The 15,758-nt window shown below is 33.0% G+C and overlaps 1 protein-coding gene across 1 annotated transcript; it reads right to left on the bottom strand.

Annotated features, from left to right (window-relative positions):
- Positions 1-10,626: 10,626 nt before the first annotated feature.
- LOC129873319 (uncharacterized) lies at positions 10,627-11,355 on the bottom strand. Its single transcript, XM_055948392.1, has one exon. It carries the CDS (start codon positions 11,254-11,256, stop codon positions 10,789-10,791), a length of 468 nt encoding a protein of 155 aa, XP_055804367.1. The 5' UTR covers positions 11,257-11,355; the 3' UTR covers positions 10,627-10,788.
- Between the last annotated feature and the right edge of the window lie 4,403 nt (positions 11,356-15,758).

Here is a 15,758-nt window from a genome sequence, read left to right as displayed (position 1 = left end):
TTCCAACACACAAAAATGGGGGTGGCCTGCATTACTAACTTATGTAGCTCATTGTTAGTTTTGGTTAGCCACCACCTCATCAATAGGTTTTTTAGAGGAGTGTTGCTGTGTTGCAGACCCCAGTACCCTGAGAAGTGCCTCCATATGTGTTGTGCAAAGTAACCTGATACAAAGATATGCTCTATATCATCAAGACCTGCTCTATAACAACAGGAGCATGCAACAGGATCCTGTCCAAAGGCTACTATTCTGTCATTTGTGGGGAGCTTAAGTCTGAAAGCTCTCCAAAGCAGAAAGGAGGCCTTGAAAGGAATAGTATTGTGCCATATGTTGCTGTGAGTGGTTGATCTTGTCTTTTTCTTCCTTACCAACTCCCAGGCTGATGAACAAGTGAAGTTACCATGAGAGTTAGGCTTCCAGTAAGCTTGATCCTGCATATTTGGAATGTAGCTGATGGGAGTGCTGAGAATTTTGTGCACCAGCTGAGGGGGTGCATGTTTTCTTACTTTCTCTTCATTCCATCCTCCATTTTCCATGAATTCTGATACATTAGAGTTATTCAATCTGGGGAGCCTTTCATTGTGGTAAGCTAAGGGACCTACCCCTAGCCAATCATCCCACCAAAAGCTGCTTGTTCCAGACTTAATCCACCACTGTATATGAGGTTCTATATCCTTTTTGTTGCTCATCATATGCTTCCACATTAGGGACTGTCCTGTGTTCCACTTTTTAATGACTGGATGAGCCCTTTGGCAGTATTTTGCTTTAAGGAATTCCCCCCATAGTGTCTTCTTTGATCTGAAAGTCCACCACTGTTTGTATTGGAAGGATAAGCACACATCCTCTAATTTTTTAACACCAATACCACCCTCCTCATAAGGATAACTGAGAGTATCCCAAGAGGCCCAGTGATATTTTCTTCTTTCAGTATCCCATCCCCAAAAGAAGTCAGCAATTAGTCTTCTGATCTGATTCATGGTGGTCTTGGTTGGGCTGATAGCTGACAGCAGGTGTATAGGAATGGATTGCAGCACTGATTTCACCAAGGTGACTCTACCTCCATAGCTTAACATTTTAGTCTGCCATCCCCTAATCCTGCTTAGAACCTTAGAAACCATACTAGAGAAGTATATGATCCTTTGTCTTCCTATATATAGGGGGCAGCCTAGGTAAGTGATTGGGCCATGAGTGCATTTGTATCCTGTGATTATGCTGACCCTATCCACCACACCAGAGGGAGTATTCAGTGGCATCATGGTTTGACTCTTATCTTTTTTGATAAGTTGTCCTGAAATAGCTTCATACAGTTTAAGAGTTTTGGTAATCAGTGTAAGTGAGAAGTTGCTGGTAGATGTGAAAATGATCACATCATCTGCAAAGCTCAAGTGATTTACTTGAGGACCTCTTCTTTCCATCTGGAATCCTGTGTATAAATGATGGTGATGAAGATTGTTGAGAAGCCTAGACAGAACTTCAGCTCCAATGATGAATAAGGTAGGGGATAGGGGGTCTCCTTGCTTGAGTCCTCTTGTAGAGTGGAAGAAGCCATGCCTTGCACCATTAATGATGACTGAGTACCAATTGTTTGACATAATCCTCCAAACCATATCAATCAACACTTCTCCAAACCCCATTTTCCTCATGACCATACAAATGAATGACCAAGAGACCCTATTATAGGCCTTGGCCATATCCAGCTTTATCACCACATTATCCCCAGCCTTTGGTCTCTTAATATTGTGGATGATTTCTTGAGCTAACATTATGTTCTCAGCAATACTCCTACCTTTAACAAATCCAGATTGGTTATCTGAGATTAGCTGAGGCAATATAGGAGCAATTCTGATGCTTATCAACTTAGAAATGATCTTGTTAGTGAAGTTGCTGAGAGAAATAGGCCTGTATTCTGATAGACTCCAATAGTCCCAACAGCCTGTATCTCTCTAAAGAACAAAGCTCTCTACTAAGGCACTATTGTCATCAAGACGAATATGGGGTGGGCCTATTTCTCGAAGATCAACCAACTCTCCCTAGTATGACTACTCAATATTGAACAAATCTCACTATTGACAGCCTCTTTTCAAAAGTATAAGTCCGTAGAGGACATAGCTTCTTTGAATGTTTAAGGCTCATGTTCAAGAAGAAATGTTACAAAATCAGATCCAAAGAAAGTAGATGTCCTTTGACGTTTACTACGCCTTGAAATCTCTTTATTAGGTACATTCTTATTTGGTTCTTCTCAAAGACGTTTAGACCCTTCACTAGGCAATTCAAGTCTAATTTTATACGGATAGATATGTTGAAAGAATTCAACGTTATCTGATTCAATTACCATATTGTCATGAATTTTCGGATGTTCAGACTTATGAATGAAAAATCAACATGCTTTACTGTTTATAGCATATCCAATGAAAACACAATCCACTGCCTTAATTCCTATTGTGACCATTTTATATTTAAGAACTTAAACTTTGGATAGATAACCCACACTTTAAAATATTTCAAGTTGGACTTTCTTCCTTTTCATTTCTCATATGGAATAGATTCTATTTTGCTGTGAGGATGGCTTTCCCCCACAAGTTTTGTGATAAACCTGAACTTATAAGTAACGCATTCATCATTTCCTTTAAAGTTCAGTTTTTCCTTTCTGAAAATCCATTAGATTGAGATGAGTAAGGGGAAGTAGTTTGATGGATGATTCCATTTTCCAAACATATTTCTGCAAAATGAGATTCATACTCTCCACCTCTATCACTTCTTATCATTTTTATCTTTTTACTCAACTGAATTTCAACTTCAGTTTTGTATTGCCTAAATACTTCTATTGATTCATCATTGTCATTTAGCAAATAGGCATAACAATAGTGCAATCGTCAATAAAAGTTATGAAATACTTTTTTTCATCACGAGATAGTGTTGACTTTATATCACAAATATCAATATGAATCAACTCTAAGGGATCATTATGTTCAATAGATTTATAAGGATGTTTAGCATACTTAGATTCAACACAAACGTGACATTTTAATTTATTACACTCAAAATTAGGTAAAACTTCTAAGTTGATCAGTTCTCACAAGATTTTGTAATTGACATGTCCCAAATATTCATGCCATAAATAATTTGACTCAAGCAAGTAAGAAGAACTAGAAATAATGAGTTTGAAAAGACCGTGCGTGAGGTTAATCTTTTCCTACAAATATTTTATTCTCACTTATTGCAACTTTATCAAATACAAACATTGTTTAAAGTCAACACATTGTTAGATGTCCTTTCCAAGAGGACCTTTCCATAACCTTCAATTTTGGATGTTGTAAAATTATCCATGAACACAGTCTTATCGAGTCCAATAAGAACATATGAACCAAATGCTTCTTTATAACAGAAAAAATGACATATGTTTTTTTAACCAATATTAATGGCTATACAAATAATTATATTTTAATAGACATGTATTTTCATGAAAGATCACAACATTTTAAGTAACACGTTTTCATAAGAGAACACAACAATCTTTCAAACAAATATATATATATATATATATATATATTTAATTTGATAGTTTCATACTAGGCATATCATATTATATAATAGTAAAAGAGAAACTGAACGACTAAAATATACTCCAAAAATTTTGTGGTTCTAACACAATACAAGAATGTCATTCAATTCCATATCTTATGCTTCAATATTTAAATTAGATACTAAGTCTAATTTTATGTTTATCACAAGCAAAGAACCCCGCATTTTAAATATGATCTCAAAAATATTTTTCAAATATTTGAAAATAATTTTCCAAATATTTGTTTTTTCATTCTTTCAAATGTATACTATCAAATTACATATTGGCAGCATAAACCTCTTTTAAAGATAATATTCTTCAAAAGAATTGTACTGCTTCCATTTTTTCTGACAATCTTTACATATTGTCAACGTTCAATTCATAGAGACATCCATTACAGGCACAAAATCATTAATTTTATGTCACTAATATATTTTTTCTTCTTTCTGTCACAATTAGACATACCACTTAGTATTGAAAATACTAATACTAAAGACTACATCTTTGTACGACTTATTTCTACTTAACAATGAAGATTTTATATTTTTCAAACCGTCAACTGAATGAAATTTGAATGTTGATGAAGGATTTATGACTTCAAATCAGTTTCAAATTTAGACAGAGCAGAAAATCAAGAGGTTTTAATCTCTAAAAAAACAAAAAACAACATTGTTTCTAGATAATAATGAAGTTTTTATATTCTTCAAATCGCTTGTCCTTTATATTATTGATAAAAAATTTATAATCTTTAAGTCGTAATATTCATTCAAACACAGTGTTTAATAAACTGGTGAAATTTTTATATTCTTCAAACCAAAGGAGTAGAAAATCAAAAGATTTTAGTGTCCAAATAATAAGACACAATCGAATACCAAACTGAATAGAAAACTACACAAGTTTTAGTCTCCAAAACAGAATTAGAAAATCATAAGGATATGATTTTCTTTTCAAAAAACTCTCTCTCATTACCAAGTTTGTTGTACTGACTTCAAATCTATAAATGATAAATTCTACAAAGCTTTCACGTAGTCAGACCAAATAATTTTTTCTTTTCTGGAATAAATTTAATATTCTGTGAAGTTTTTACTTTAGTCAAATCGAATATTAAACTTTTCTTTTCTTCTTCTTTTCTGAAAAAAAAAATGTCTTGCCATTTATGTTCTTGGATAAAGATCCTTGAAAGATGCCTGCAATATTGAATGTAATACACACAAAAGTATTTCTCTACCCAATTTTATCACAACAGATAATAAACCTTTGAAAATATTTTGTGAAAACTATTAAGATCATAACACATTATTTAACTTAATCATCTTTAATTTGACCATGGTTATGGTAAGAAAAAAAATATTTTTTAGTATCAAGTCTAAGATTCTTTCATAATGTATTTACTTAGACATAGCGAAATCATACAAATACCATATTAATGGCTTCTAAGATCTGTCGTGCTCCAATCCAAAAATTTCAAATACAGGAAAAAAAATTAATTCCTTAAGCTTGTTACTCCTATATCAAAATTAGCAAACCAAAAAAATAAAGATGAAAATAAAAAATAGTATCTGAGTCCACAGAATTCACTGCATGTCCTTAAGGAATTTAACCCTCTCACTGAACCCGAGTTTTTGGATTATTTTCTCCCAAGATAAAACGAATAAACTATTAAAGAAGTAGCGATACCTCAAACTTCAATAATTTCAGCAAACTCAACAGCCAGCAATAAATTTACATAAACACTCAACTTTGTTTGTAAGAAAATATATATGCAGAAGAGGTAGAAATTTATTATTTTAAAAATGAGAGGAAAATCCTCTATTTATAGACAACAAAGGATAGTGTGAACAGATACTTATTTTGGCTTATCAAAAAAGTCAAAACCCGTCGCAAAAGTCATAATCTTTAAGAAAAGTCGCAACTGTTCAAAAAAATCACAACTTTTTAAAAAAGTCACAACCTTTCAGAAAGTCACAACTCTTCAGAACGGTCACAACCTTTCGGAATGGTCACAACTCTTTGAAAAAGTCAAAGCCTTTCGAAAAGTCACAACTTTTCGTAAAGGCACAACTTTTCGTAAATGTCACAATCTTTGATTTTCCATTTACACCTTTAAAATCCAACAAACCCTACAATCGATATCCAAAATTCCAACTACACACTCCAACTATACGGGTGTCCTAGATCCATTTCACATCACCCATGACATCAATAGTCCTTCATTTGACATCATCCATGAAATCACAATCCTGCATTGAATTTCCATGATCATCCTTTGTAATTATTTTTATTTATTGTTAGGTCTCTCCTCCACACCTATAAATACCCAGCTTATTTTTCTCATTTTATTCATCAAGTTTTCTCAACCAACTCTTCTCTCTATACATTTATTTATTCATTCTCAAATATAGTTTTAGTTTTAAGTAGTATAGAAATACTATTTCGGTAATTCTTATACTACTGGTAGTACACAAAATACTCCAGTGAGGAGAAAAGGATAGGGGTTCAAGAGTGTTCATTGAGTTCTTCAATTCGAAGTAAAGCTTTGGATTTCAGGTATGTAAGGCTATTCATAGCATTGGATTGAGTTCGTCCATGCGCCCAATATTTAAATTCATTGTAATTGACTTATAGTTGAGTTTTACCCTAATTTTTGAATTCTAAATGAGTTAATTCTTCTTCTCTTGAGTTAAATATATTTATGCATTGAGATTATTTAATATTTTTATCTCTCATATTATTGGAATTATTGTTCGTGGCTACTTTTCCATGAACCCTAATTGATTTGATGTTCATAAATATTTTTTATGCATGTTTTGAGTAAAGATGTTGTCTTTTAATATTCATTGACAAAAAGAGTGATTTGAATTAATATTATATATGTATTTTTATTAAGTTTTGAAAGAGCAAAAGAATTGAGTTTAAATGAATTTGATTATGTGGGATAAATGATGTTTTGAGTAAGATGTTTTGAAGTATAATGATTTGATGAAGAGGTAATGATGATGATGATGCATTGAGATGAGTTTGATGTTTTAAATTAATGTCTAATGTAAGGATTATTTTTTTCTTTGATGTTGATGATAGCGAGCCCACATAATTATTCTTATTTTCACTTAAGTCTTCCGCCGATGAATGAATAAGTAATGAGATCAAGTGGTTCTCTCGGAGGCCAGAGATGGTTTCTGAGTGTCGGTCATGACTGGGGTACCCTCTCGGGGCGTGACAGTTACAAGAGTCAAAAATGATCCAAGTTGCCCAAAATTATATACACGTGTATATCCACTTAATTTTTGGGGGGAAATATTCCCAAAAGTCATTTTCCCCAACATTAAATATCATTGCTTCTTCACCACCACTTTCACGATTTTCTTCTTCAATTTTTCACAATTTTCTTCCAAAAATAGCTAGGGTTTAGTCGTTAATGCTAATTTCTATTTCAAATCTTGAAGTTAGGGTTTGTAATCAACTCCAATTTCTTATTTAGGGTCTTTAATTTTAATTTTATTTTTTCTCTAAATTCGTTAAAAATGGAGAATGAAAACTTGAATAAGCTTTGTATGGATGAATCATACCCAATGCACAACGGTAGAGTGAGATGCAAACACGAAATTTTGCTGAATTTGCAAACTTATTGGTCGAAATCAATGGGGAGAGGGAAATGAGAAAAGAGAAATGAGTTGGGTCTGATTTTTTAGAAGGGAATAGAAAGAGAATATTGAGGAAAAAGAAAAGAATTCGGGTGGGTGAGTTTAATTTTAAGTGGAATCCGCGCGTGTGTACACAATATTCACTATATTTGGTTTATGTGGACAAGACAACATTCAGGGGTGTATAAAATAGATTAAAAAAATGTTGAGGGGATGATAGAACACCCGTGTAATTGAAGTATGTATTTGGGATTTCAGATATAGGTTGGGGGGGTTTAGACTATTTTGCTTTCCGCCTTCGATTTGGTCTTCTTGTGAAAGAAATATTTCTGTAAAACAGTTGTATTTGAAGTTTGTTGATTTCAAAAGTGTTTATCTTTTGAATTAAGAAAACAAACACCGAGCCTAAAACATTTTAGATGGTTTAATATGATTAAAAATAAAGTTATTATATTAAATGAGTCTTAATATTATTAACCTTTTCATTTGTGGGCTTAAATCTTTTGCAGCATATCTTCTACAGATACGTTAGCATCAAGAATCAGAGTATTATATTATTTCATGGAGTTATAAGGAAAAATATCTAAATGTTTTGATCGTAGAAACAAAAAAAGAAGTTACAGTGATATTAAAAGAAAACAAGATAACTCACAGCATCTGAAGATTTTTTTATATATATTAATCAGTAGGATTGATGATTTCTTGGTCATCGTTCGTTTTTATTTCTTCTTATCGTCAAATCAATAAGTCCCAATTTTAATTTTTTTTGTGGCTCATCAATTGTGTTTCCCTTTTGGATAAGATGATTCTGTCTTTTCATGAACTTTTGCACTTTAACTCCTTTTGGCACTAAGTGGCTTATTTTGTCTGTCCTTTCAAGTTAAGATATTTAACCGCGAGAGAATGAGACCCCAACAACATCTCTGGCAGCACGCGAAGAAATGCTACCACGCACGTTGGAATGCCTTTCAAAGTGCGAGTCTTGAATATTTCATCCCCTGCTGTGATATTGAACCAAAATTATCCCTGAAGTTGAAAAAAGAAAGAAACAGTTGTTGCATAGTATATCCACCGCCCCCCCGGCCATGTAATAAGAAAAAATTGAAAAAAAGATCTCAAAAATGTAATCTTTATAGCGTTCACAATGTAGAAATATTCACCTTTGAAGTTGTTTGAATGCTTTTAGTTCAAACATGATATCAGAGTATTAAAAAGATCTTTCAAGATTCCAGATAAACGGAGAAGTATTTTTTAGGAAACAGCTGTATATAGATTACTAGTCTGAGAAATAGCTTTCAAGATTTCAGTGGAATTAGTAACCCCCCCCCCCCCCCACACACACACACACACTTAGGTGATACACCTCAAGCAGGGATATCATTGTTTCGGTAAAAGGATGAAACTTCGTTCATGTACAAACATGAACAGAAACTAGCAACAACCATTGCTGCCAGTAACCATGGAGCAAACTTGCGGGCAGAACAGAACAAGAGACAACATGCAGGTATGCACAAAAAATCTCCCATAGCCAAGAGTCTCCATAACTCCGGCTTACCTACTTCACAAAGAAAAGGTCAATATGTGCTGAAGTTGAACTTGCATTCATGGTATGATCCAATTTAGTGTACCTTTTATGAATTCGGATGTGATGTTGGTTGGATGTGCATCATCAAACGAAATATTAGCTCTACAACTATGAAGAGACGATGCAAGAAAATGCATATTATCATATCCAAATAACCACAGTAACATAAGATCAATATTCCTAGTAAACTGTCCTAAAACTTCCAGATAACCTAACTTAAAACAAAAAGGAAAAAAAGAGAAACAAAATTTTGATCATTAAGTAAAGAGAAACAAATAAACAAAGTAGCCCAATATCTTAAACAGTGGATACATATCTTCTCTGTACCCTTCTTCACACTATAAAGAAAAGTAACCCCAAATATCTAACAATAGAGTGTTCATGAGATTTAGGACATTCTCCGTCTACTCAGGGTAAAATTGCATAATGCAAATATTTCCAGGATTGTCTTGGTTAAAGAAAACTAGAACAGCATAAAACTGTAACTTCAATAAAGCAGCAACACCCAAAATACAAAAATTAACCAACCATGTATTGCTGTCATAGCATGAAAAGAATTGTTCTTTCATACCAGAAACTAGAAGGAAAAATGTCAAATGCAGAAGCATCAAGAGTCTAGATCAAATTAAGTTACTATACCGAAGTCAAAAATCAAAGTTCACATTGTTAGAACTAACAAAACTCATACTTCCAGCTAAGGTGCTGGGATTTGTATCAGATACAATAATAGGAACACCAAAGTTCTGGCTTCAGCTAGATTTTTTTCTGAATAAGTCCCGGTAATTGCAGGCGGTAGTATGATACAAGTATAAATAGTTAATGAACATAGTTCATAGATGGTTTGAATTAAGAAATACTGCTATGGCAATCAATGATCAAACCTGCCACTATTTGACTACCTCCCGCCAGGAAACTTAGATGCACAAAAAACGAGAAAGAACTGAATGAGGCAAAGAAAATGTAACAGCAATACTGGTTTCAACAGCATAGGGATGCAAAGGGGACCGACAAATAAACATAAGACAGACACCAAGCAGCCAAGTCTATGCAAGAGTTGGCTATGGAGTCTATTCCTACATAAGGAAATTAAGAAAATAATGATAGGTCTATGTTAGAACACTAGAATTATGGACTATCTCCAATGGAAAAGTATAAAATCACAAAAAGAAAAAATTAGAGGATTTGACCCAAAAAAAAAGAGGTGTGATGATTGGTTCTTATAAGAATACCAATCTAACTGATCAAACTTACGAAATAAACTAACTAAAATTTCAAGTAAGGAATCCCCAAGAAAAACCCAAGGAGTCTAATCGAATTCTGTGACAAAACAGACAGGTTAATTTCGGACCATTTCTCAATAGCGTGTCAAGAGCCATGCTAAGCTTCTCTATATTATTTCAATTCTATTCGACATACCCAAAGGAACAGCCAGACACAAACAGTTAAACATACAATTCGAAGATCCAAAATAAGTTGTGCAACATGCACTAAGTATGGATCAGTATGTCTTGACACCACAAAGCAGGTTTACTATAGTAACTACATCCTTCTAACCACAAACGTCCATTCTTTAACCTAACCATGAATATTTCCTGAACCAAGATGCTACTTAGAAGGAATACCATCATTGTAAAAGGTCGTGTATCAACAAGAAAATATTGCAGATTAAGTGTTCATCCCTAGTTCTATCTATGCGAAAACATGCCCTAATGCTTACATACAAAAATAGAAAAAGAGTGGCAGTATAATCAACATGTGTTAGCCCATTTTGCTCTTTAGATTCACAATAACAGTATATTATGAAAAGCACTGAACTTGCTTGAATAACTCTAATGAACTTCAGAAAAAGCTATCTTTATTGCTTTGAAAACATCCATAATCCATATCATGCTTCCTTACACAACAAAATCATTGCTTTAAACAACTTTATCACTCTCATTTCCAAATCTTACAAAAAAAAAGATACAGAAATACCCACACGAAGGTTCAGTATGTTTCAATCAATCCAGCTCTTTCTGAACTTTAATCCCCATAGAATTCGCCGTCCCAATAATAGACTTACAAATTGACTCCAAAGGCATGTACTGGCAAAAGGGGTCACTCTGCTTGATTTTAGCAATTTCATAAACGTGCTTTAGGGTTAAAGTCGACGCCGTTACATGGCCCGGTCGGCCACTTCCCAGATCAATTCCAGCAGCCTGCTTTAAGTACCAAGTTACTGACGGAGACTTAACAATGAAATCGAAAGTCCCGTCCTTGAATGCGGTTATAGTCACCGCCATTGGTGTTCCAGCCTTGAACTTCTGTGTCCTAGCGTTGAAGTCCTTGCAGAATGCCATGGAGTTCAGCTTGTACTGACCGAGGGCCGGTCCTACTGGTGGGCCGGGCTTAGCTGCTCCGGCATCGACGGTGAGACGGATCGTGGCTGAGATAGGGCGGCGTGTTAAGATCTCTTTTAGCGTCGCCATGGCTGAAGTGTGACGGCGGAGAGTGGGGTTCTGCTATTGCTTTTGATGCGCCGGTGATGGAGATGCTTTAGTTCATTAGTTTGTGCAATTTTAATTTATGGGCTTTTGGCCCATTTATGTTAATGGGCTGCTTCATTCTTGGTCAACTATAATTCGATCAATCGATCAAAAATAATTATAGGAAAATTACATTTTTACACATATTCTAATATCATATTTACTTGTATTCTCTATTATACCAAAAAAATTCCAAAATCTCTCTTTTTTCCTTTACCTCCCTCTCCCTCACTGATATATCACTCTTCCTCCATAAATCATCGCCCTAATTCGCTCTTCTTCATCAGTTTTTGAGATTTTGAATTTATGAGTACATCTGTTACTCAATTTCAAGGTTCTAACTAAGGTATATTTTAATTTTTCCTTATATGGAATCTCATTTCATCCTTATTCAATCTGATTTCTCCTAAAATTTGTATCGTTTGATTTCTTCTGTAAATCTTTGAAAAATCTTCTAAAACTGATATTATTTGCTTTCTTCTGTAAATCTTTATGTTTTTGGAACTCATATCTTCAATGATACATATGGAATCCGTTCATGATTTCAAACAGTCGAATAAAAATTAAGGAATTCTTGTTTCACCTGGTTCTGATTCATCTTGGGAAGGTTACGACGAGGTTAGATCCAAACATCGTAACGATCCAGCAGTGATGGATAAGCTACGTGAGAAATTGAAGTCGAAAGCTCCAGTTAAACATGCACCCAAAGAACTAGACAACAAAATTGAAGGGGTTACAACACGCCCTAATCTCCCAAAGGTATGAGTTCAATTAAGGTTTTTTTTTTAATAAAGTTTTTATGAAGGGTTTTTGATTCTGATACATATCGTTTATGTATCAGCTTATCATGTATCAAGCGCTAACTCTTCTGATACATAGTGTTTTTTTTTAAATGCCATTTTTTTGGAGATTTACTACTTCTGATACATCGTGTTTAAGTGTCAGTTTCTATTGTATCAAATTTTAATGATTCTGATACATCTACATATATGTATCAGATTATAATTTATAAAGCCTTACTGCTTCTGATACATCTTCTGTATGTATCAGAATCTCATGTATCAAATATTTTAATGCATATGATACATCGTATTTATGTATAAAGTTCAAGTTGTATTTAACCATTTTTCATGTCAATGCAGAGAATGAAATACGTCATCAAAAAGATCCTGTCCCACCCATTGAGATTCGGCACGGCATATAGGGCTAATTTTCTTGATGATTTTGAATCATCAATAGGTGAAGAAGGTATAAAGTTATTTAGGATGGAATTTTTATTCCAAATACTGGACTACATGTCAAATTCTTCGGTTCAAGATATGCCACACTATTGTGGAATTATGGTTATCGGAAGGCCAAGGATGGTTATGTTAGCGATAACGATGATCATAAAAAACCTAAGAGAGATTTCATATCTCCTAGTCAAGGAGAACCGATGGACGTCGAGAAGTTTTTTTAAAAAAATTTGTATTAGAAGAATGTACAATTACCAGACTTTTAAGTTTTTCTTCTGTATGAAACTCTAATATAAGATGAAAGTTTATATATCATATTATCATGTATCAAACTTGACTGCTTCTTGATTTTGATACATACTATTAATGTATCATATTCTAATGTATAAAACTTGACTGCTTCTGATACATACTGTTAATATATCATATTCTAATGTATAAAACTTGATTGCTTATGATACATACTGTTAATGTATCATATTCTAATGTATAAAACTTGACTGCTTCTGATACATACTGTTAATGTATCATATTCTAATGTATAAAACTTGGCTGCTTCTGATACATACTGTTAATGTATCATATTCTAATTTATCAAACTTGACTACTTCTGATACATACTGTTAATGTATCAGATTCTAATTTATCAAACTTGAATTCTTCTGATATTGTATATGTATCAGCATCTCATGTATTAAGATTTAGTGATTCTGATACATTTTATTTATGTATCAGAATCTCATTTATCAGCTTTAATGAATCTGATTCATCTTGATTATATATCATATTATCATGTATCAATATTTAATATTTCTGATACATCTTGTCTATGTATCAACACCTCATGTATCAACTTTTAGTGTGTCTGATATATCTTGTTTATGTATTAAATTCTCATGTATCAAAATGTAATGATTCTGATACATCATGTTTATGTATCAGCATCTTATAAATCAAGCTTTAATTATTCTAATACATATTGTTTATGTATCAGAATCTCATGTATCAAGATTTAGTTCTTCTTATACGTCTTGATTATATATCAGATTATCATGTATCAATATTTAATTCTTCTGATACATATTGTCTATGTATCATCATCCCATGTATCTATATTTAATGATTCTAATACATATACAACCTATATCAATACATGTTATGTATCAACCACAATTCAGTTGAAAAAAATTAAATAATCTTCAATGTATCAACCCTTTATATGTCGAATATGTCGAATGATTATGTATCAGCTATCCTTATTTGTCGAACTTGAATTTACCTCACTACCAAGTAACTTACAATGAAAATAATTATCAACCATCCATGTATCAATTATTGATATCAAATACTATTCTGATTAATTGAAATATGTATCAAATACAACCTTTAAAACTGTAAAAAAACTGTCCCAGTTTCTCTAGAAACTGCTCATCAGGCTGAAGCATTGACTATTTTAACATTCATGATTTTGCTCAATCACATTGTGCGACGACCTTCCCCGTCACTTCTAAAGACATTACCTACAGTCACAAAAATGGTCTGATGATATTAATACCATAACTTCTCATAGAGCATTGACATTGTTAGGCATTTTAAATTATACCATCTGTGATCCTTGCACGACTCGTAGATTATTTTTAGAAAAAAATACATTTTTTTCCGCTCCTCTTGTTTTCAGATGTTTTGAGAAATTTTGAATGATTAATCTTGTAAAGAACATGTAATCAGTAGTATCGCGATATTTATCTTGAATCGCTTGATGAAAATTGAAATTTGGATTAAATTTTTTTTTGCACTGATGCTCTGTTTTTAGAATTTTCCTTGATCTTCATAACTGTTTTGTTCTTAAAAGGATTCTTTACTTTATTTAGCACTCTAATTGATTGAAACAATCAATCATAACTTAAATTACGTTACTATCCATAAATAACTCACAAGCATTAATTATTTTAAACCCAAAAATTGATGTATCAGGAAGGTGAGTAATGTATAAGAAATTTGAAAAAAAAGGGAAATTGGGTAATTTAAGAAAAATGAGGGATACATTGTAGTCGGGCCTTTTCACTATGGGATTTAGGTAAAGTTTAGTGGGCGGCTTTTAATGTCTATCAATTTTAGTTAATGCCCCCGAGGCTCCAATCAAGGATAAATTTAGTCCCAAAATTTAAACTAAGATAGCCAACCTAATCCCTTGAATTAAACGGCTCCTTACTATGTAACTATGGAGTTCCCTTATATCTCAATTCGGGTTAAAAAGATGTGAAAGCATGCTTATCTCAACAAGAATTGTGCATTCTAGTTATATATCGACTAATAATCTTCGTTATAGAGCAACTAAAATATAAAGAAAAACTCTGATAGTTTTCTAACAGGACCATTTGATTTAAAACAAAAAATGAATTCGATACAATTCAACATAATCTATGAAATGCCCAAAATAGAAATGATACATGAATTTAATTTTAAACCATAACTGTTCATTTGAAAGTACTAGCTCATTGAGGCCTTGCCCTTTTCATTAGAGAACCAAGTTCTTTGTTCTGCAGTAACTTAGAACCTGCTTTTGTCATAATGCATCAGTGGCACACTTCTGTATTACTAAAGTATATGCATTTACAGAAGGAAGATCCATTGATACAAGTGAGTAGATTTTGAGGGATTTGTAATGCACATGCATTTGTGATTTTGGCAAGTTGATCAAACATAGACGTTACTCCCTCTATTCCATATTAACTGAATTTGTGAATCAATACACACATATTAAGAAAAACATTAAAAGACATAATTTGATACTTTCCACTATTGCCCTTTGTAAACTCATTAATATAACTTTGCAAGTTGTGTGATTTATCTCCTAGAAAATATAAAACTTCAATAAATAAAAAGGCAAATATGGAAAAAGTTTCAAACATCCATCTTGAACTTTGAACAATTCAATTATTTTGAACAATAAAAAATCCCTCAAAAATTCAATGAATATGGAATATGAGGGAGTATTTAACAAAAATGCAGAGAGAGAGATATGTTTCCCCTTTTCATACACTGTCACATTACCATCCATCTTGTTTGCACCAGTAATGCTTAGCTTTACAATCATTTTGTAGAGAAAGGAAACTTTTCAACTTTTTCTTCTTCTGAGTTCTGGAGGGAAGGAAGATACAATCCAGTCATTTCATAGATTATGGTCTCGGTATGAATGCATCTTGCATC

This window comes from Solanum dulcamara, chromosome 11 (assembly GCF_947179165.1).
Source record: "Solanum dulcamara chromosome 11, daSolDulc1.2, whole genome shotgun sequence".
NCBI lineage: Eukaryota > Viridiplantae > Streptophyta > Magnoliopsida > Solanales > Solanaceae > Solanum > Solanum dulcamara.
Note: the sequence above shows the minus strand (reverse complement) of the source record. Positions and strands in the feature narration are given on the sequence as shown.

Coding starts and splice junctions, on each gene's coding strand:
- LOC129873319 (XM_055948392.1), bottom strand. CDS start 11,256: ATGGCGACGCTAAAAGAGATCTTAACACGCCGCCCTATCTCAGCCACG.